Below are 23082 nucleotides of genomic sequence, written 5' to 3'. Positions count from 1 at the left end.
TAAGATCAAAATATTTATTGATTGTCAGGATAACGCCAGTAATACATGCAAACCAAAGAACTCCATGGCAACAGGCCACCTCCTGCAAGGGTCACGGTTACCATGAGAGTGCAACAAATACAGGCTAATCTCGCCCATGATTCGTGACCTTGCTCGACAGAAGAGGAGCTGCCAGATAATATGAATTTAATTTACATGATAGTTCAGGAATTTATTCGACAGAGAAAGCCTGGATGCCATTAAAACTGGAATTGCTAAAAGCCAAGCAGTGAAACTGGCATAATTATCCACTCCATTCAAACAAGGGAATCATGTTTCTGGAATCCGGAAGGATTCCTCATTTGGGAAAGTATTAAAACAAGAGTGTGCAGAAACCCGATCAACGGTCTCACATTCCTCCTCCTGCCCTAAAGTTAAGGGATTAAGGTTGCACACAGTCACTAATAGGTCAGAGATATAGACTCCCTGAACTGGGACGGGCTCGAACACAGAAATGTGCTAAAGGAGGGGAGAAAATAAGCAAAAAGGTGGTCGTGAGCTGGAGGTTTTTTGTGGACCTCTTCCAATGACTCAATGGATTAAACACCTCGTCCAATATAGTACTGAAGCAGGGAGGACTAGACCGGACCGCAGGCTTGTTCCCTGGTTTGTGCTGAATTAGCTGATCAGGCCTCCCGGAACACGTGGGGCCAGGGTAGAGGACAGGATCGGGCTGGACTGTCACACCAGCTAGTTAGGCTCACACATGAAGAATGGTCCCTCGGGACAAGGTAGTGAAGGACTGTCTCAGCAATAAGAGATGGTGGGGGAGAATTAAAGATTCATTTACCACAAGTTAGGGAAGACTTGATGTGGCTGAAGAAGCTCTATTGCAACTTTCAATGACTGGGAGTTACAGTGGAATGTTAATGAATATAATTGTAGAGTGCCATGTTGAGACCGTTCCAGTACATCACGGCACTATACTGAGGACCGCACCTATATCACTGAAAGCTCCCATCACTGCAGCTGTCGGTAGAGTCCCCACGACACCAGGGACAGAATGGAGATCCCGTAACTCCGATAGGGAAAGCTGGCTATTGCCATATACCATTAGCGTGTCATGAGCACTGGAGTAGAGCACTCAGTGAATACATTTCTAGTGGATGTAGAGATATAAAGAAGCATGAGATTCCAGCCAGTTACCCATTACATTAAAATTCACGCTCTTTTTGTTCCCTTAATGATCCTGAATGTTTCTTATTGGTTTTCTAATTTAATTAGGGCTCCATTTATTTATCAGGGTTCCCATGATATAGTTTTTCCATGCTGAGAATGATGGAAAGATGATGTCACCATGAAGCGGGGTGGGAGGGGCGTGGCTGCTCACAGTAACCAAGGTCCGTGACACAACTGAGCACAGGGCACTCTGACCGGAGGGTGAAGAAACTCTTACACTAAGGGAAAGGAGTTAGACATGGCACTGTGAGAGGAATGGCTTCACAGTTGGGGGGATTAGCTTTTAGTGCCACTTTGGTAGTCTGAGGGGCAGTGAAGAGAGGCACTTTGTCTGGGTTCAGATTATAGATTTCCCATTTCTAATCAGGAAGCAGGAAATAAAGATGAGCTCTCAGTTGCTGACGAGGGTTCCGGCAATTACCATCTGTTCAATCACACTAAAATCCTCCTGTGCGCGTCCAGGACAGTGATAGGTGAAGGAAATGGAGCTTCCTGATTGGATGACAGAGTAAAGCTGCTTTGGGAGATCATATGGGCTTGTAGAGGAGAGTGGTGACGTACTTCTTCTTGTAGCGATGGGTGGCACTCAACACCATAACACCATCCTGTGAACAATTAAAAACAGAGCAGAAGTCAAACTCGGTCACTGGACAATTAAAATATGAGCTTGGGCACTGTGGTACAACAACAACTTGTATTTATATAACACCTTTAACGTTGTCAAACATCCCAAGGTGCTTCACAAGAGTATTATAAGACAAAAAATTTGACACCGAGCCACATAAGGAGAAATTAGGGCAAAAGCTTGGTCAAACAGGTAGGTTTTAAGGAGCGTCTTAAAGGAGGAGAGGTAGCGAGGCGGAGAGGTTTAGGGAGGGAATTCCAGAGCTTAGGGCCCAGGCAACAGAAGGCACGACCACCAATGGTTGAGTGATTATAATCAGATGATTATAATAAGAGACTGTAGGTCCCGCATGGGACTCATCAGTCACCTGCAAACTCATTTTTAATGTGGAAGCAAGTCATCCTCGGTTCCGAGGGACTGCCCAAGAAGAAGAAGATGATTATAATCAGGGATGCTCAAGAGGGCAGATTTAGGGGAGCACAGATATCTTGGTGGTGTTGTGGGGCTGGAGGAGATTACAGAGATAGGGAGGGGAGAGGCCATGGAGGAATTTGAAAACAAGGATGAGAATTTTGAAATTGAGGCGTTGTTTAACCGGTCAAGTCTAGAGGAAACAAAGGCATGGATGAGCTGAGGCAAGGGCAGAGATGGGCGATGTTAGAGGTGGAAGTAGGCGATCTTAGTTATGCTGCAGATGTGTGGTCGGAAGCTCATTTCAGGGTCAAATATGACACCAAGGTTGCGAACAGTGTGGTTCAGCCTCAGACAGATGTTAGGGAGAGGGATGGAGTCAGTGGCTAGGGAACGGAGTTTGTGGCGGGGATCGAAAACAATGGCTTCGGACTTGCCAATATTTAATCGGAGAAAATTTCTGCTCATCTAGAACTGGATGTTGGACAAGCAGACTGACAATTTAGTGACTGTGGAGGGGTCGAGAGAAGTGGTAGTGAGGTAGAGCTGGGTGTCGTCAGCGTACAGCTGAATGAAGCTCAATACTGAGTCCTTTACACCTGTCTGAGAAAGGAGACCATTCACTTGTGTCCAAGCTGATGCACGGTCCAGTGAGAGAGGTGATGAGGTTACATCAGATCTGTGTCACTGGACCGTGCATCAGCTTGGACACAAGTGAATGGTGTCCTTTCTCAGGCAGGTGTAAAGGACTCAGTATTGAGCTTCATTTAGCGATTGTAATTCCAAAATAAAATAGGAGATGTACATGGGGTTCAGAATGGGAGGAGGTGAATAGAAAGCATGAAAGAGGGGGAGTGGGGTACAGAATGGGTGGGGGAAAGAGAAAAACGTGAAAGAGGGAGAATTGTGCAGAATGGTGGACGGGGTGCAACATTTGTGAAAACTAGAGTGGGTTACATAACGGGTGGGTGGAGAAAGAGAAAAAGAACATGCATTTATATAGTGCTTTTCATATCTGTGGGATGTCCTAAAGTACTTTACAGAGAACAAAGTACTTTTGAAATGTAATTGCAGTTGTGGTGTAGGCAAACCCAGAAGTCAGTATGTGCGCAGCAAGATCCTGCAAGCAGCAATGAGATAAATAGCCAATTAATCTGTTTGGGTGGTTTTGCTTGAAGGATAGAATATTGGTCAGTACACTGGGAGAGCCTCTTGCTTTTCTTCACAAAGTGCCATAGAATCTTCTATGTCCACCTGAACAGGCAGACAGGGCCTCGGTTTAATGTCTCGTCTGAAAGACGGCACCACAAACAGTGCAGCAGAAGTATCAGGCTAGATTGTGCTAAAGGTCTGTAGTGGGGCTTGAATCCCTGATCTTCGGACTCAGAGGTGAGAGTTCTAGTACTAATGACACTGAAGAACAAAAAAAGTGTATGCGAGGGAGTGATGCATAATGGGAGAGCAGGTGTATAAAGTGAAGGAGAGGGTGGGTGGGGTACCGAATGGGGGAACCAGAGTGTGCAAGGAAGGGTGATATAGAATGGGGGCTGAATAGAAAGCACGTGAGGGAGTCAGTGGTGTAGGCGGGAGGGGTTGTTCAAGCTTTCCCGATATTTCTATGATTTCTTTCATCAGACCACTCGTTTCAAAAAGAATTTGCCTTAGATCACTCGATAGAGCACAAACAATGGATGTTCTTCCAGAACTAGTCAGTTCCACAATTCAGCCAGTGAGACTCGATTAGTTGGGTTTGCCCTTCTGAATGTTCACCAGGATATTGCAGTGAATAATAGCCAAGTTATTGAGAGACCAGCAACACATAACTGGAGTTTTAAGTTGACAAGACAATTTTATTCTTTTTGTTTGCTTTATTTTTTAATCTAATAATTCAATGAGAGTAAAAATGTTTTTATTTGAACCTTATTGTGAAATTCAGATTTGAGAAATAGACATTTTGAAGTAGTTCTGTTTGCTCTGGTGAGCTCATAACCAAACAACTCCCCTCCCCCCACGAAAACAAATCCTGCCTACGACACTGGAGGGAGACAGTGGGATACAGAAGGGAGGAAGGAATAGGAAGTGGATGGGGTGTAGACTGGAAGTGAACAGACAGCAGTGAGAGAAGGGTAGATGGGTTGACGAACGAATGGGTTAAATAGATGGTGTCCCCAACAGATTGTGCAATACTGACCTTAATGGACAGAGCATACAGATGGTTCAACATGACGTGGTTTGGCTCCGGCAGCAATGCTGGGTCACACTGTAAGAGCAAACAGAACAGGCTGAGAACAAGGCCTCCTCTATAACCTTGGTCTCTAATCTTAACCTCTCTTGACGGTGACAGTAGGAAACTGGAGATCTGCACTGGGTTACCAGTCTACAATGAGGCACAGCCCAGTGTGACAACGCAATACTCAGCTGCTGGGCTAACTTTAGAAGGCCCTCGGTGGAGCACTGGCAATTAGAACAGAGCACAGAGAGACATCCTGTGTGATCCCACTTTACGTACAAAGTATTCACTGAGGTTGGTAACTTCTTGGACCGGGGCTTTCTTTTTTGGGAGAGAAAAGTTTTAGGGCCGAACAGGCCTGTGCTTTTCACTTCTCCAGGACTTTACAGGGGAATGCAGGCCAACGGGACCAGAGCAGACAGCTCCAGGCCAACGGGACCAGAGCAGACAGCTCCAGGGCAACGGGACCAGAGCAGACAGCTCCAGGGCAACGGGACCAGAGCAGACAGCTCCAGGGCAACGGGACCAGAGCAGACAGCTCCAGGGCAACGGGACCAGAGCAGACAGCTCCAGGCCAACGGGACCAGAGCAGACAGCTCCAGGCCAACGGGACCAGAGCAGACAGCTCCAGGCCAACGGGACCAGAGCAGACAGCTCCAGGCCAACGGGACCAGAGCAGACAGCTCCAGGCCAACGGGACCAGAGCAGATAGCTCCAGGCCAACGGGACCAGAGCAGATAGCTCCAGGCCAACGGGACCAGAGCAGATAGCTCCAGGCCAACGGGACCAGAGCAGATAGCTCCAGGCCAACGGGACCAAAGCAGATAGCTCCAGGCCAACGGGACCAGAGCAGATAGCTCCAGGCCAACAGGACCAGAGCAGATAGCTCCAGGCCAACGGGACCAGAGCAGATAGCTCCAGGCCAACGGGACCAGAGCAGATAGTTCCAAGCCAACGGGACCAGAGCAGATAGCTCCAGCTGGACAGCTGCAGTGGACGACGGGCCAAATGGCCCGTTCTGTGCTATAAGTTTTAATGGTTCGGCAAGCGTACAACGACTGTTTCATAGTCTTTAGATGGAGGGAAAAGCATTGTGGGCTTTGTGCCTAACTCAGCGATGGAGAAAGCTTTCCTCCAGTTAGTGCACAAATGATGAACCGGTTGAATGAGAAATTAAACCAAAATCCTGGGCTATATTAGCCTATAAACTGATGGAGGACCGATTGGGTAAAGGTTTCACGTGTGAATTTACTGGTTGGATTGGTCAGCTATTTGCTAAGATACAATGCAATAATTCAAGAATGTCATTGAAGGGTTAGAAACTAAAGTGGTATCTACAAACATTAGGGCACAGACTGCATGTGCACACGGCAACTCAGTTCATACACACTGCAGCCAGTACACACAGACAGTCTCCGGCTCAAACACAGAGCGCCCAGCACAGGTACACAGCTTCAGGTTCATCGCAGGGCGCCCAGCACAGGTACACAGCTTCAGGTTCATCGCAGGGCGCCCAGCACAGGTACACAGCTTCAGGTTCATCGCAGGGCGCCCAGCACAGGTACACAGCTTCAGGTTCATCGCAGGGCACCCAGCACATGTGCAGGTTCATCACACAGAGCATCCAGTACATATACACAGCCTCTGGCTCACGTACAGAGTGCCCAGTACATGTATACAGCCCCAGGCTCATCACAGTGCTCGCACACGTACACAGCCTCAGGCTTACACCTCAGCATCTGCACACTATACCCAGTACACATACACAGCCTCAGGGCACTGGGCACATGTACACAACAGTGGCCACATGTACACAGCGCCAGACCATGGGGGCAAATTTAACCCTACCCGCTCGGCAGAACCCAGGCAGGTGGGCAGTTAAAAATCACCCAGGTTACTTGCCCGCCAGAAAGCCACCCAGATCCCACCATTTGCGATTCTAACCTGCTCTCCTGAGCAGGCAACGAGGACACCTTTCCCACATTACAACAGTGACTACACTTCAAAAGTACTTCATTGGCTGTAAGACACTTTGGGACGTCCTATGAACGTAAAAGGCGTTTTATATATTCAAGCCTTTCTTTCAAAGCCAGCGGGGCTCTTTTTTACATATGCATTTGGGTCTGGGCGAGGAAGCCACTGAAGTTTTCCCACCAGGTGAAGGCCAGTCAGGAAGAAGAGGCCGAAAAAGGCAAGCTGTTTTCTTTCCTTTGTGGGAGCAGGAGTACTGCTCTGGGCCCTGCAAGGAAAGTTGAGGCCTTCTCAAACCTGGAGGCACCCTGGAACCTGATCCCACCAACCACCTCATGTCTGCGGACTGCCGTGCAATTTTCCATCGCTTCCCACTCACTTAGTCGGTGGGATTTAAATAAGACCCGGGAGTTAAAATAGCCCAGGCCTCATTTCTGGAGCAGCCTCACCTCACCACCCAGAGTTAAAATCAGGGCATGTGCATACAGCTTCTGGCTCATGCACACAGCACCAGGCAGACATACATAGCCACTGGCTTGTACATTCACCATACATACACATAGCACCTAGAGTCCACACACAGCTCCTGCTTCTGGATATCAAAAAGTCTGTTAACTAGGATATTCTGATACAAAGCTGACCCTTCAGACTATGGTTATTAAGCAAATCCAGCAGTACTGCTTCCACAGTGAGCTAAACCTCAACCCACAAATGTTCCCTATAAAGGATCACCCACATTGACTGGTATCCAGTATTAAATAACTGCAAATCAAAGAAACGGCAGTGGTTTGTACTCACTGAAATGCCCGTGTCCTTGTTGAGAATGACCTGGAGCAGGTGTGGCGGCAGAATAGGGGGGGTTTTAATCCTCTCCTCAGGTTTGTACATGTATGGATCCTGATGGTACGGACCAGGGGGAGAGCTTGACAGATCTGAGGAAAATTAAGCATCAGGATTACACCAGGATTGAGACGGATGCACGAAAAAAGGAGGCAGTGGCAGTATTGATCAAAGAAAGTAATATAGCACTGGAGAGGCACAAACTGGTTGAGGGGTTAGAATTAAGGAACAAGAGAAAAGGTATTACGCTACTGGGTGTATACTATAGGCCACCAAATAGTGGGAAGGAGATAGAGGAGTAAATGTGCAGGCAAATTATAGAAATATGCAAGAACTACAGAGTTGTGATAATGGAGACTTCAATTATCCTAATATAGACTGGAATGGAGACTTCAATTATCCTAATATAGACTGGAATAGTAACAATTTAAAGGGGAAAAGGGGGGGAATTCCTGAAATATGTACAAGAGAACTTTCTTGATCAGTGTGTTTCTAGCCTAATGAGGAAGGAAGTAGTGCTGGATCTAGTTCTGGGGAATGAAGTGGGGCAGGTAGAGCATTTTTTCAGTGGGAGAGCAATTGGGGAACAGTGATCATATCATGATCAGGTTTAGAATACTTATGGAAAAGGACAAGGTCCAATCAAGCATAAAAACACAACTGCAGGAGGGCTAACTTCAGTGAGTTGAAAAGGGAACTGGCCCAGGTGGATTGGAATCAAAAATTGGCAGGCAAAACAGTAATTGAACAATAGGAGGCTTTCAAAGAGGTGATGGTTTGGGTACAGAGTAGACACATTCCCATGAGGGGGAAAGGAAGGGCATCCAAAGTTAGAGCTCCCTGGATGACTAAAGATATAGAGGCTAAAACGAAACAGAAAAAGGAAGCTTATGACAATTGTATGGTTCATAATACAGTAGAGAACCAAGCTGAATATAGAAAGTACAGAGGAGATCTAAAAAAGGGAATAAGAGGGGTAAAGAGAGAGTATGAGAATAGATTAGCGGCTAATATAAAAAGGAACCCAAAAGTCTTTTATAAACACAAATAGTAAGAGGGTGGTCAAAGGAAGGGTGGGGCCGATTAGGGACCACAAATGATATCTTCTTGTGGTGGCTGAGGTACTAAATGTGCACTTTTCATCTGTCTTCACTAGAGAAGAGGATGCTGCCAATGTAGCAGTAAAGGAGGAGGCAGTAGCGATATGGGATAGGATAAAAATAGATAAAAAGAGGTACTTAAAATGTTGGCAGTCCTCAACGTAGAAAAGTCGCCTGGTCTGGATAGGATGCATCCTAGGTTAGAGGGAAGCAAGGGTGAAAATTGCAGAGGCTCTGGCCACAATCTTCCAATCCTCCTTGGAGATGGGGGTGGTGACAGAGGACTGGAAGATTGCAAATGTTACACCCCTGTTCCAAAAAAGAGGGATAAACCTGGCAACTAAAGGCCAGTCAGCCTAACGTCGGTGGAGGAGAAACTTTGAGACACAAATAACCGGGATGAATGCGTGCCTAAAGAGTTGGTGCCGGAGGGAGGGCTTTAGTTTCCTGGATCACTAGGCCTGCTTCTGGGGAAGGTGGGACTTGTACAAGTCGGACGGGTTGCACCTGAACCAGAATGGGACAAATATCCTTGCAGGGAGGTTTGCTAGCACTGTTCGGGGGGGTTTAAACTAAAATGGCAGGGGGTTGGGAACCTGAGCAGGGAGACAGAGGAAAGGGAAACAGGGATAAAAGCAAAAGATAGGAAGGAGAAAAACAAAAGTGGCAGTCAGAGAAATCAACGGTTTAAATCAAATGTGGCCACAGTAAATAATAATTCTAATAGGTCTAAGAGCGTTAAAAAAACAAGCCTGAAGACTTTGTGTCTTAATGCGAGGAGCATTTGTAATAAGGTGGACGAATTGGCTGCGCAAATAGAGGTAAACAAATATGATTTGGTTGGGATTACGGAAACGTGGCTCAAGGATAGCCAAAACTGGGAACTCAACATCCAGGGGTATTCGATATTCAGGAAAGATAGGCAAAAAGGAAAGGGAGGTGGGGTAGCATTACTGGTTAAAGAAGGGATTAATACAATTGTAATGAAGGATATTAGCTCTGATGATGTGGAATCTGTATGGGTAGAAATTAGAAATACTAAGGGGAAAAAAACATTAGTGGGAGTGGTATATAGACCTCCAAACAGTAAGGCGGAGGTTGGGGATGGCATTAAAAGGGAAATTAAAGAAGCGTGCAGTAAGGGCACAGCAGTCATCATGGGTGACTTTAATCTACATATAGATTGGGCCAACCAAATTAGTAACAATACTATGGAGGAGGAATTCCTGGAGTGTTTACGGGATGGTTTCCTGGACCAATATGTCGAGGAACCAACCAGAGATCAGGTCATCTTAGACTTGGTATTATGTAACAAGAAAGGATTAATTAGCAATCTTGTTGTACGAGGCCCCTTGGGTCGGAGCGATCATAATATGATCGAATTCTTCATTAAGATGGAGAATGAAGTAGTTGACTCAGAGACTAGGGTCCTCAATTTAAATAAAGGAAACTACGATGGTCTGAGGAGCGAGTTGGGTAGGATTGATTGGGGAATGGCACTCAAAGGGTTGACGGTGGATAGACAATGGCAAACATTCAAAGACCGAATGGATGAGCTACAGAATTTGTTCATCCCAGTTTGGCATAAAAGTAAAACAAAAAAGGTGACTCAACCGTGGCTAACAAGGGAAATTAGGGATAGCATAAGATCCAAGGAGAGGACATATAAATTGGCCAGAAAAAGCAATAATCCTGAGGATTGGGAGCAGTTTAGGATTCAACAAAGGAGGACAAAGGGATTAATTAAGAAAGGGAAAATAGAATAGGAGAGTAAGCTAGCAGGGAACATAAAAACTGACTGTAAAAGCTTTTATAGATATGTGAAGAGAAAAAGATTGGTGAAGTCAAGCGTAGGTCCCTTGCAGTCAGAATCAGGGGAATTTATAATGGGAAACAAAGAAATGGCAGACCAACTAAATACATACTTTGGTTCTGTCTTCACAAAGGAGGACACAAATAACCTCCCAGAGATGCCGGGGAACAATAGGGTCTGATTAAAGGGTGGAACTGAAAGAAATCAGTATTTGTAGGGAAATGGTGTTAGGAAAATTGATGGGACTGAAGGCCGATAAATCCCCAGGGCCTGATAATCTACATCCCAGGGTACTTAAGGATAGAGAACTGGTTGGCGGACAGAAAGCAAAGAGTTGGAATAAACGGGTCGTTTTCCGAGTGGCAGGCAGTGATTAGTGGGGTACCGCAAGGATCGGTCCTAGGACCCCAGCTGTTCACTATATTAATGATCTGGACGAGGGAATTGGATGTAGTATCTCCAAATTTGCAGACGACACAAAGCTGGGTGGGAGGGTAAGCTGTGAGGAGGATGTCGTGAAACTCCAGTACGATTTGGACAGGTTGGGTGATTGGGCAGAAACATGGCAAATGCACTATAATGTGGATAAATGTGAGGTTGTCCACTTTGGTGGCAAAAACAGGAAGGCAGATTATTATTTGAATGGCAATAGATTGGGAGAAGGGGAAGTGCAGAGAGACCTGGGTGTTCTTGTGCACCAGTCGCTGAAGGTAAGCATGCAGGTGCAGCAGGCGGTTAAGGCGGCAAATGGTATGTTGGCCTTCGTAGCAAGAGGGTTCGAGTACAGGAACAAGGATGTCTTGCTACAGTTGTACAGGGCCTTGGTGAGACCGCACCTTGAATATTGTGTGCAGTTTTGGTCGCCTTACCTGAGGAAGGAAGTTCTTGCCATGGAAGGGGTGCAGCGAAGATTCACCAGGCTGATACCTGGGATGGCAGGAATGACGTATGAGGAGAGATTGTGTCGATTGGGCTTATACTCACTGGAGTTTAGAAGATTGAGAGGGGATCTCATCGAAACTTATAAAATTCTGTCAGGCCTGGACAGACTAGATGCAGGAAGGATGTTTCTGATGGCCGGGGAGTCCAGAACCAGGGGTCATAGTCTAAGGATAAGGGGTAAGCCATTTAGGACTGAAATGAGGAGGAATTTCTTCACCCAGAGAGTGGTGAACCTGTGGAATTCTCTACCACAGAGGGCGGTGGAGGCCAGTTCATTAAATATATTCAAGAAAGAGTTGGGTATATTTCTTAAGGCTAAAGGGATCAAGGGATATGGGGAGAAGGCAGGGACAGGGTAAGGGTACTGAAATTGGATGATCAGCCATGATCTCATTGAATGGCGGAGCAGGCTGGAGGGGCCGAATGGCCTACTCCTGCTCCTATCTTCTATGTTTCTATGGAATTGGCATTGAGAAAAGTATGGGCTAAAAAACTAAAGTTTTTTAAAAATTTGTTTATGGGAGGTGGGTGTCGCTGGCTAAGGCAGCATTTATTGCCCATCCCCAATTGCCCTTGAGAAGGTGGTGGTGAGCCGCCTTCTTGAACCACTGCAGTCCGTGTGGTGAAGGTACTCCCACAGTGCTGTTAGCTAGGGAGTTCCAGGATTTTGACCCAGCGACGATGAAGGATCGGCGATATACTTCTAAGTCAGGCTGGTGTGTGACTTGGAGGGGAACTTGGAGGTGGTGGTGTTCACACGCGCCTGCTGCTCTTGTCCATCTAGGTGGAAGAGGTTGCGGGTTTGGGAGGTGCTGCCGAAGAAGCCTTGGCAAGTTGCTGCAGTGCATCTTGTAGATGGTGCACACTGCAGCCACGGTATGCCGGTTGATGCACTATCAATTGCTACAAAAGACTGGAAGTTGAGAAAGTAACAGACAGGCTTTTATTACCAAAGAACAGAGCATGCCTCTTGTGGTTGCCTGGTATCCAAAAGGGCCGGGGGCTGCCGAGCAGCCACCTTTATATCCAGCCATGAGGGTGGAGCCAGGGGCGGAGTCAGCTGAGGCATGCACAGACAAGTACAACAATATGCAAGAGTGAACAACAGTACTAACAGTGAACAACAGTACTAACAACAGTGGTGAACAACAATACTAACAACAGTGGTTTACCACACCGGTGGTGGAGATGGTGAATGTTTAAGGTGGTGGATGGGGTGTCAATCAAGCGGACTGCTTTGTCCTGGATGGTGTCGAGCTTTCTGAGTGTTGTTGGAGCTGCACTCATCCAGGCAAGTGGAGAGTATTCCATCACACTCCTTACTTGTGCCTTGCAGATGGTGGAAAGGCTTTGGGGAGTCAGGTGAGACACTTGCTGCAGAATACCCAGCCTCTGACCTGCTCTTGTTGCCACAGTGTTTATGTGGCTGGTCCAGTTAAGTTACTGGTCAATGGTGACCCCCAGGATGTTGAGATGGTGAGGGATTCGGCGATAGAAATGCCGTTGAATGTCAAGGGGTGGTGGTTGGGCTCTCACTTGTTGGAGATAGTCATTGCCTGGCACTTCTGTGGCACGAATGTTACTTGCCACTGATCAGCCCAAGCCTGAACGTTGTCCAGGTCTTGTTGCAAGCAGGCATGGACTGCTTCCTTATTGTTGCGAATGGCACTGAACACTGTGCAGTCGTCAGCAAACATCCCCATTTCTGACCTTATGTTGGAGGGAAGGTCATTGATGAAGCAGCTGAAGATGGTTAGGCTGAGGACACTGCCCTGAGGAACTCCTGCAGTGATATCCTGGGGCTGTGATGATTGACCTTCAACCATCACATCCATCTTCCTTTGTGTTAGGTATGACTCCAGCCAGTGGAGAGTTTTCCCCCCGATTCCCACTGACTTCAGTTTTACTAGGGCTCCTTGATGCCACATGTTTGGACCAAGGCTGTAATGTGGTCTTGGCGGAACCCAAACTGGGCATCAGTGAGCAGGTTATTGGTGAGTAAGTGCTGCTTGATAGCACTGTCGATGACACCTTTCATCACTTTGCTGACGATTGAGAGTAGACTGATGGGGTGGTAATTGGCCGGATTGGATTTGTCCTGGTTTTTGTGGACAGGACACACCTGGGCAGTTTTCCACATTGTTGGATAGATGCCAGTGTTATAGCTGTACTGGAACAGCTTGGCTAGAGGCACGGCTAGTTCTGGAACACAAGTTTTCAACACGATAGCCGGGATGTTGTTGGGGCCCATAGCCTTTGCTATATCCAGTACGCTGAGCTGTTTCTTGATATCACGTGGAGTGAATCGAATTGGTTGAAGACTGGCTTCTGTGATGGTGGGGACCTCAGGAGTAGGCCAATATGGATCATCCACTCGGTAGTTCTGGCTGAAGATGGTTGCAAACGCTTCAGCCTTGTCTTTTGCACTCACGTGCTGGGCTCTACCATCATTGAGGTGGGGATATTCATGGAGCCTCCTCCTCCCGTTAGTTGTTTAATGGTCCACCACCATTCACGACTGGTTGTGGCAGGACTTCAAAGCTTTGATCTGATCCGTTGATTGTGGGATCCGTCTATAGCATGGCTTCTGCTATTTAGCATGCATGTAGTCCTGTGTTGCAGCTTCCCCAGGTTGGCACCTCATTTTTAGGTATGCCTGGTGCTGTTCCTGGCATGCTCTTCTACACTCCTTATTGAACCAGGGTTGGTCCCCTGGCTTGATGGTAATGGTAGAGTGAGGGATATGCCGGGCCATGAGGTTACAGATTGTGGTGGAATACAATTCTGCTGTTGCTGATGTCCCACAGCAGCTCATGGATGCCCGGTTTTGAGTTGCTAGCTCCATCTGAATCTATCCCATTTAGTACAGTAGTGCCACACAACACGATAGACAGGTTGGTGAAATGGGCAGACGCTTGGCAGATGAAATTTAATGAAAAGTGTGAAGTGATACATTTTTGTAGGATGAATGAGGAGAGGCAATATGAACTACAATTTTAAAGAGGGTGCAGGAACAGAGAGACCCGAGAGTGTATGTGCACAAATCTTTGAAAGCAGCAGGACAAGTTGAGAAGGCTGTTAAAAAGCATAAGGGATCCTTGGCTTTATTAATAGAGGAATAGAGTACAAAAGCAAAGAAGTTACATTAAACCTTTATAAAACACTGGTTAGGCCTCAGCTGGAGTATTGTGTTCAAATGTGGGCACAACACTTTGATAAGAGTAAACAAGGGGAAACTGTTTCCAGTGGCAGAAGGGTCGGTAACCAGAGGTGACATGAGGAAACATTTTTTTTTTTAAATACAGCAAGTTGTTGTGATCTGGAATGCATTGCCTGAAAGGCTGGTGGCAGCAGATTCAATAGTAACATTTAAAAGAAAATTGGACAAAATACTTGGAAAGGAAAATATTTACAGGGCTGTGGGGAAAGAGCAGGGGAGTGGGATTAATTGGATAGTTCTACCAAAGAGTCAGCACAGGCACGATGGGCCGAATGGTCTCCTTCTGTGCTGTATCATTCTTAGATTTTATGATTTATTCATTTACTCTTTCCGTTCTTGTTGACATTTCACCCTTTGTACTTTTGACTCACCTGACACATCTGAGCATTTCTGTGAATCCACCATCAGCGCATCAAACACTTCAAAATCAGTCTGGGTCACCTGAATAACATTATTGATGGTGCCGAGCTGGCTGGTGACAACAGGCTGCGGAGACATCACAACACAGCACATATTACAAGAGTCAGGAATCACAGCAACCAAACATCTCAATGCTACAACTCCCAGAAAGTAGAGGCTTTTAGTACCATCAAACTCACAATGATAACATGTGTTCCATGTGTAGGAATCACATTATGGTCCAGGCTCCAGGCCACCACCTTTCACTGATGACCTCCCCCCTCTAACACATTAACACATAAACCGTGCAGGTTGTTTCCCCAACGACATCCGCTCTCTAGACAGATGCTAACTGCAAGAGCAATAAGTTCTTGCTCCTGGAATTAGGTCTGTGGGTTATTTGTAAGGAAGCAAGTCAACAGGACGCAGCACAGCAATGGTTTTCCGTTTATCTGTTCCAGCCTTCTGCGTGACTGGATACTCTTAGTACTCTCTCCACGTTAGAAAAAAAAAATTGAAGGATGGTAACATGAAGCATTTCTAATGTGCATCGTTTCGTTGCACGTCTAGGTTTCCCTACAGTAAGGAACTGCACATTCCAGCGTGCCGATACCATCTCATACCTCTGATGTATCGTGGGTCCACTGACCATCCACATAGAACTTGTACTGATGCTCACCCTCTGGGAGGTCCAGAATCGCCACAAAGTTATTGTGACTGTGGAAAAAGAGGGAGAAAAAAGCAAACCCATGAAATTGAAATATCCCTAAAGCAACTTAGTCAGGATGCAATGTCCCCTGTGCAGTGAATTAGGCAGAAGATGGCACAGGGGACACACCACCTGTTAAAAAGTCTCTGTATGGCTGACCCTGGTATTGAACATGACTGGAGAGTTTGTTGGGCCCTCTGCTTTACCCACCAGTGGATGCTGCATGAACTACAGATCTTCTCTCCTTGGTTGCAGTGTGGAATGCTCTGGGTGGAGTTGGTGACATACTCCAGGGATTTCTCTGGTGGGAGGAGAGCAGTAGAACCCCTGGAAAATTGGAGTAAACAGGCCTGTACATCAGTTCCCAAGGGTTTCCACTGATCTGCCGCAAAAAAGGATGTTCTTGCCATGGAGGGAGTGCAGCGAAGATTCACCAGGCTGATACCTGGAATGGCAGGAATGACGTATGAGGAGAGATTGGGTCGATTGGGCTTGTATTCGCTGGAGTTTAGAAGAATGAGAGGGGATCTCATTGAAACTTATAAAATTCTAACAGGACTAGACAGACTAGATGCAGGAAGGATGTTCCCGATGGCGGGGGAGTCCAGAACCAGGGGTCACAGTCTAAAGATAAGGGGTAAGCCATTTAGGACAGGGATGAGGAGGAATTTCTTCACCCAGAGAGTGGTGAACCTGTAGAATTCTCTACCACAGAAGGCAGTTGAGGCCAATTCATTAAATATATTCAAGAAGGAGTTAGATATATTTCTTAAGGCTAAAGGGATCAAGGGATAGGGGGAGAAGGCAGGGACAGGGTACTGAATTTGGATGATCAGCCATGATCTCATTGAATGGCGGAGCAGGCTCGAGGGGCCGAATGGCCTACTCCTGCTCCTATCTTCTATGTTTCTATGTAAAGTCGTGTTAGGAGATCGAGAGAATCCCATGGAAATTCTCGCCCATGGTGCATCCACTGTGTGGTTCTGCAGCTTTCTCAATTGTCCTCTCTACAAGAATCTTTATTGGTATGCTAACCTCTGAATTCTCTGTGTACACTATCCAATGAAACATATTCTTGTCTGTCACTGTGTGGAATCCAATGATTTATATCTGTACCTGTCACTGTGTATGCTGCTCAATGATGTACATCTGTGTGCCACTGTTTACACTACCCAATGATCTATATCTATCACTGTGCGCGCTAGCCAATTAAATATACCCATGTCTGTCAAGTGTCTCCTACCCAATGATATATACCTCAGTATGCATACTAACCAATGAAATTTACCCGTCTGTAAATGTGTATGCCCACCGACCGATTAAATATACCAGTGTCTGCAACTGTGAATTTTTCCCAATTAAATATATCCCAGTGCGCATCACTATGCCCATGTGTGACACTCTGCATACTAACCAATGTTTGTCACTTTACACTAATACAATATATCCATCGTCATAGTCTGTATTACCCAACAAAATAAACCCCAGTGTCTGTCACTGTGTGCACTAAGCAGTACAATATACCCTTGTCTGTTACCACCTATACTAATGAAATATACCCATGAATCATTGTGTATACTTACCAATGAAATATACTCCAATGCCTCAGGAATGTGCCTTACTGCATGTGTATACTATGTGTGTCCACTGTGTGCCAATTTGCCTTAAGCTTACTTTAAGCAGCATGCCAGTTTTCAATACCATGTTAAAATCATCTAGTCCCTTGTAGTCATCACAGACGACAGCTTGTACTTGTGTCAACCTGATGATGAGGAATTGAGAGGAGACTACGAAGAGGCCTACCTTCGCGTAAGTGGGATTTTGTTAGTCCAGCCATTGAAGGAACCAGAGATGAAGACTTCCTTCCCACCCCCTCTCCACCGAAACACTGTTGGACGAGCCTGTTTGGAAATTTTGTCAGACATTTCCAGGTCCTGCTGCCAGGCAAGGAACTCCTCCTTCTCCATTGGGGCCTTGGAAACAGAAGAAAACACCTAAAATTAATTCAGTCACTGGCTCGTTTAACACACAGCTCACCAATTAGCTTTTTATTTCAAGTTAAGCTAAGATTGGAAAAATTAATTAAAACTAGAAGACCTTCATGACAACCTTACAGGAAAAGGTGCAGAAAATCCAACTCCCCGAGAGCTCATCAAGTTTTCTCAAAGAGTAGCTGAGCCAGGGAGCAGGAAGGTCGCAGGTTCAATCCGCACTGAGTTAGCTGATAACAGCTTGAGTGGCAGTTAAGAGTGCGACATTTGCCTTAGCATCAGCTTTCGTAAGAGACATATCAGAACAAGGTTTCTGCTGCCGCTCATTACTCACTGACCCCTGTTCGAAGTGCACAAGTGCTGACACCTTGGTTTGAAGAGGTGACTAAAGTAGTGGACAGGGGGAAATGTTTATGGATGTTATTTATATGGACTTCCAGAAGGCATTTGATAAAGTAACTCATAAGAGACTGTTAGCTAAAGTTAAAGCTCATGGAATTGAAGGCAAATTATTAACTTGGATAGGAAATTGGCTGAGCGGAAGAGACAGAGAGTAGGGATAATGGACAGGTACTCTAATTGGCAGGATGTGATGAGTGGTGTCCCGCAAGGATCTGTGTTGGGGCCTCAACTATTCACCGTATTTATTAGCAACTTAGATGATGGGATAGAAAGCCACATATCCAAGTTTGCCAATGACACAAAGATAGGCGGCATTGTAAGCAGTGTAGATGGAAGCATAAAATTACAAAGATAGTAACTCATTAAGCGAATGGGGAAAAAATGTGACAAATGGATTTCAACAGAATCATAGAATGGTTAGAGCACAGAAAGCGGCCATTCGGCCCGTCGAGCCCGTGCCAGCTCTCTGCAAGAGCACTTCAGCTAGTCCCACTCCCCCGCCCTTTCCCCGTAGCCCTGCAAATTTTTTTCCTTCAGATACTTAGCCAACTCCCTTTTGAAAGCAGTGATTAAATCTGCCTCCACCACCCTTTCAGGCAGCACATTCCAGATCTTAACCACTCGCTGCGTAAAAGTTTTTCCTTACGGTGCCTTTGGTTCTTTTGCCAATCACCTTAATTCTGTTTCCTCTGGTTCTCGACCCCTCTGCCAATGGGAACAGTTTCTCTCTATCTACTCTGTCCAGACTCCTCATGATTTTGAACACCTCTATCAAATCTCTTCAATCTTCTCTGCTCCAAGGAGTACAACCCCAGCTTCTCCAGTCTATCAACGTAACTGAAGTCCCTCGTTCCTGGAATCATTCTCCTAAATCTTTTCTGCACCCTCTATAAGGCCTTCACATCCGTCCTAAAGTGTGGCACCCAGAATTGGACACAGTATTCCAGTTGGGGCCGAACCAGTGTTTTATACAGGTTCATCATAATTGCCACACTTTTGGACACTATGCCTCTATTTATGAAGCCCAGGATCCCCGTAAGCCTTTTTAACTGATTTCTCAACCTGCCCTGCCACCTTCAACGATTTGTGCACACCTACGTAGCCCCAGGTCTCTCTGTTCGTGCACCCCCTTCAGGATTGTACCATTTAGTTTATATGTTGGCAAATGTGAGGTCATCCACTTTGGACCTAAAAAGAATAGAACAGGGTACTTTCTAAATGGTGAAAAGCTAGAAACATTGGAGGTCCAAAGAGACTTTGGGGGGGTCCTTAAAATCATGGACAGGTACAGAAAATAATCAAAAAGGCGAATGGAATGTTGGCATTTATATCTAGAGGACTAGAATACAAGGGGGTAGAAGTTATGCTGCAGCTATACAAAACCCTGGTTAGACCGCACATGGAGTACTGTGAGCAGTTCTGGGCACCAAACCTTAGGAAGGATATATTGGCCTTGGAGGGATTGCAGCGTAGGTTTACCTGAATGATACCTGGACTCCAAGGGTTAAATTACAAAGAAAGATTACACCAACTAGGGTTATATTCCCTTGAATTTAGACCAAACCACCCCTTAATCTTCTAAGTTTTCATGAATTTAAGGGGAACAGATAGGGTAGATAGAATCTATTCCGCTGGTTGGGGAGTCTAGGACAAGGGGACATAGCCTAAAAATTAAAGCCAGATTTTTCAGGAGTGAAGTTACGAAACACTTCTACACACAAAGGGTGGTAGAAGTTTGGAACTCTTCCGCAAACGGCAGTTGATGCTAAGTCAATAGTTAATTTTAAATCTGAGATTGATAGATTTTTGTTAACCAAAGGTATTAAGGGCTATGGGGCAAAGATATGGAGTTAGGTCACATATCAGCCATGATCTCAGTGAGTGGTGGAACAGGCTCAAGGGGCTGAATGGCCTATTCCTGTTCCTATGTTGGTTAAGCAGCCTGCCAACACTCACTATCTAGGCTCATACGTGAATAATGACCTCAGGGGCAAGTTGGTCAAAGCAAATTGGAACCATACTATTTTAGAGAGCAGCGCCAGGAGTGGGAAAACAGTAGAATCCTTTATAGAGATACCAGTACTTTGATTTCGTCAGCATGATAGATGTCTGCATCCTCTGGACTGTCCATCAGAATCTTTGGACGGTCGTGTTCTTTGGTATGAATAGCGCCGCCGGTGCTGTCCCTCCGAGGGGTCTTGTGACCCCCCTGGCGGTCCAACGCTGCACGCTCACTGCTCGTGTTGCCCATCTTTCTTTTCTCAGTGCATCAACAAATCTCTACTGAGCCAAAAAAAGAGTAAAGAGGTCAGTAAAACCCAACAGGTGGTTTACATATTAGTCACTGAACACAACAGATACTGTGGAGGGAGGGTAGGGAGGAAGGAGAGAGGGGAAACAGAGGGGATGGGAAGGGGGGAACGGAATGGGTGCGACGGGGGGGGGGGGGGGGGGAGGTGCGACGGGGGGGGGGGGAGGTGCGACGGGGGGGGGAGGTGCGACGGGGGGGGGGGGGGGAGGTGCGACGGGGGGGGGGTGAGGTGCGACGGGGGGGGGGGGGGAGGTGCGACGGGGGGGGGGGGGGGAGGTGCGACGGGGGGGGGGGGGAGGTGCGACGGGGGGGGGGGGAGGTGCGACGGGGGGGGGGGGAGGTGCGACGGGGGGGGGGGGAGGTGCGACGGGGGGGGGGGGAGGTGCGACGGGGGGGGGGGGAGGTGCGACGGGGGGGGGGAGGTGCGACGGGGGGGGGGGGAGGTGCGACGGGGGGGGGGGGAGGTGCGACGGGGGGGGGGGGAGGTGCGACGGGGGGGGGGGGGGAGGTGCGACGGGGGGGGGGGGGAGGTGCGACGGGGGGGGGGGGGAGGTGCGACGGGGGGGGGGGGGAGGTGCGACGGGGGGGGGGGGAGGTGCGACGGGGGGGGGGGGAGGTGCGACGGGGGGGGGGGGAGGTGCGACGGGGGGGGGGGTGGCGACAGAGGGGGGGGGCCGACAAAGGGGGGGGGGGCCCGACAAAGTGGGGGGGCTGACAAAGGGGGGGGGGCCCGACAAAGGGGGGGGGGCCCGACAGAGGGGAGCCCGACAGAGGAGGAGGGGGGGGCCCGACAGAGGAGGGGGGGGGGGGCCCGACAGAGGAGGGGGGGGGGGCCCCCACAGAGGAGGGGGGGCCCCGACAGAGGGGGTGGGGGGGGGGCCCGACAGAGGGGGTGGGGGGGGGGCCCGACAGAGGGGGTGGGGGGGGGGCCCGACAGAGGGGGTGGGGGGGGGGGCCCGACAGAGGGGGTGGGGGGGGGGGCCCGACAGAGGGGGTGGGGGGGGGGGGCCCGACAGAGGGGGTGGGGGGGGGGGCCCGACAGAGGGGGTGGGGGGGGGGGGCCCGACAGAGGGGGTGGGGGGGGGGGCCCGACAGAGGGGGTGGGGGGGGGCCCGACAGAGGGGGTGGGGGGGGGGGCCGACAGAGGGGGTGGGGGGGGGGGCCCGACAGAGGGGGTGGGGGGGGGGGCCCGACAGAGGGGGTGGGGGGGGGGGCCCGACAGAGGGGGTGGGGGGGGGCCCGACAGAGAGAGGGGGGGCCCGACAGAGGTGGGGGGGGGCGCCGACAGAGGGGGTGGGGCCGACGACAGAGGGGGGTGGGGCCGACAGAGGGGGGGGGGGGGACCGACAAGGAAGGGGGGGGGGGACCGACAAGGAAGGGGGGGGGGGACCGACAAGGAAGGGGGGGGGGGGGGGACCGACAAGGAAGGGGGGGGGGGGGGGACCGACAAGGAAGGGGGGGGGGGGACCGACAAGGAAGGGGGGGGGGACCGACAAGGAAGGGGGGGGGGGGACCGACAAGGAAGGGGGGGGGGGGACCGACAAGGAAGGGGGGGGGGGGACCGACAAGGAAGGGGGGGGGGGGGGGGACCGACAAGGAAGGGGGGGGGGGGGACCGACAAGGAAGGGGGGGGGGGGGGGGACCGACAAGGAAGGGGGGGGGGGGACCGACAAGGAAGGGGGGGGGGGACCGACAAGGAAGGGGGGGGGGGGGGGGACCGACAAGGAAGGGGGGGGGGACCGACAAGGAAGGGGGGGGGGGGACCGACAAGGAAGGGGGGGGGGGGACCGACAAGGAAGGGGGGGGGGGGGACCGACAAGGAAGGGGGGGGGGGGACCGACAAGGAAGGGGGGGGGGGGACCGACAAGGAAGGGGGGGGGGGGGACCGACAAGGAAGGGGGGGGGGGGGGACCGACAAGGAGGGGGGGGGGGGACCGACAAGGAAGGGGGGGGGGGGACCGACAAGGAAGGGGGGGGGGGGGACCGACAAGGAAGGGGGGGGGGGGACCGACAAGGAAGGGGGGGGGGGACCGACAAGGAAGGGGGGGGGGGACCGACAAGGAAGGGGGGGGGGACCGACAAGGAAGGGGGGGGGGGGGACCGACAAGGAAGGGGGGGGGGGGGACCGACAAGGAGGGGGGGGGGGGACCGACAAGGAAGGGGGGGGGGGACCGACAAGGAAGGGGGGGGGGGGGGCCGACAAGGAAGGGGGGGGGGGACCGACAAGGAAGGTGGGGGGGGGGGACCGACAAGGAAGGGGGGGGGGGACCGACAAGGAAGGGGGGGGACCCAGACAGAGGGGGGGACCCAGAGGGGGGGGGCCCGACAGAGGGGGGGGGGCCCGACAGAGGGGGGGGGCCCGAAGGTGGGGGGGGGGGGGCCCGACGGTGGGGGGGCGGGGGGCGACGGGGTGTGGGAAGGGTGACGGGACTGAGGGTAAACAGACGGGGAGAGCAGGATCTGGATGAAGATAAACAAACCCAAGGGACGAGAATAGCCGGGAGAACAATGAAATCATCAGTGCCGGGGTCGGCGGTTAAACCTTGGGCTGAAGAGTAAGCCTGGTAACCCGGGTCCGTTGGGAGGCCCGCGGCCTGCTCCGTCCCTTTGGACGCGTTCGGCTTTTTTAACCCCAGGCCGCTGTGTTGACAAACCGGGGAGCGGGCCCGACCTGGGCCTCACTCCGCTTTCCCTCCCCCTGGCCCGGGCCTTTCTCCCTGTCCGGCCCCTGAAGGACACTCACCGCCGCCGCTCCCAGACTCTCCTCCCCGGACAGTTTCTCCCGGGACACCGCTTCCCCAATCCCCCAATCAGAGTCGGCCACCCGGTCCCTCCAAATATGCGCTCCCCGGAGCACCGAAACACCATCACCTGGGCCGGCAGTGCAACGGGTCCGGGGG

The 23082-nt window shown here is 49.8% G+C and overlaps 1 protein-coding gene across 5 annotated transcripts; it reads right to left on the bottom strand.

Moving 5' to 3' along the window:
• On the bottom strand, positions 1-23082 carry prkab1a (protein kinase, AMP-activated, beta 1 non-catalytic subunit, a). Of its 5 annotated transcripts, none has more exons than XM_085961872.1 (8): positions 22926-23082; positions 19955-20151; positions 17282-17451; positions 15393-15486; positions 14742-14856; positions 7254-7387; positions 4446-4514; positions 1-1823 (listed from the first exon to the last, which is right to left on the bottom strand). In XM_085961872.1, the coding sequence occupies exons 2-8, from the start codon at positions 20120-20122 to the stop codon at positions 1746-1748; spliced, it is 828 nt and encodes a 275-aa protein (XP_085817998.1). In that variant the 5' UTR covers positions 20123-20151; positions 22926-23082; the 3' UTR covers positions 1-1745. The 5 variants fall into 5 exon arrangements, with proteins under 5 accessions (XP_085817998.1, XP_085818001.1, XP_085817999.1 ...); XM_085961875.1 differs by having other exon boundaries at positions 19955-20154; positions 22926-23044; XM_085961873.1 differs by lacking the exon at positions 22926-23082 and adding an exon at positions 22663-22903.

The sequence above is a fragment of the Somniosus microcephalus genome, chromosome 19 (assembly GCF_052327205.1).
Source record: "Somniosus microcephalus isolate GS21.2 chromosome 19, FLI_Smic_1.0, whole genome shotgun sequence".
NCBI lineage: Eukaryota > Metazoa > Chordata > Chondrichthyes > Squaliformes > Somniosidae > Somniosus > Somniosus microcephalus.
The sequence above is the reverse complement of the archived record's forward strand: the minus strand, read 5'-3'. Positions and strand labels throughout refer to the sequence as shown.

What these genes read in the sequence shown, in the direction of transcription:
- prkab1a (XM_085961872.1), bottom strand. Translation starts at nt 20,122, where the DNA reads ATGGGCAACACGAGCAGTGAGCGTGCAGCGTTGGACCGCCAGGGGGGT. An exon ending in ATCATGCTGACGAAATCAAA is followed by an intron (nt 17,452 to 19,954) that starts GTACTGGTATCT and finishes TCTGTTTCCAAG; the next exon opens with GCCCCAATGGAGAAGGAGGA. An exon ending in GAAATGCTCAGATGTGTCAG is followed by an intron (nt 7,388 to 14,741) that starts GTGAGTCAAAAG and finishes AATTTTCCTCAG; the next exon opens with ATCTGTCAAGCTCTCCCCCT.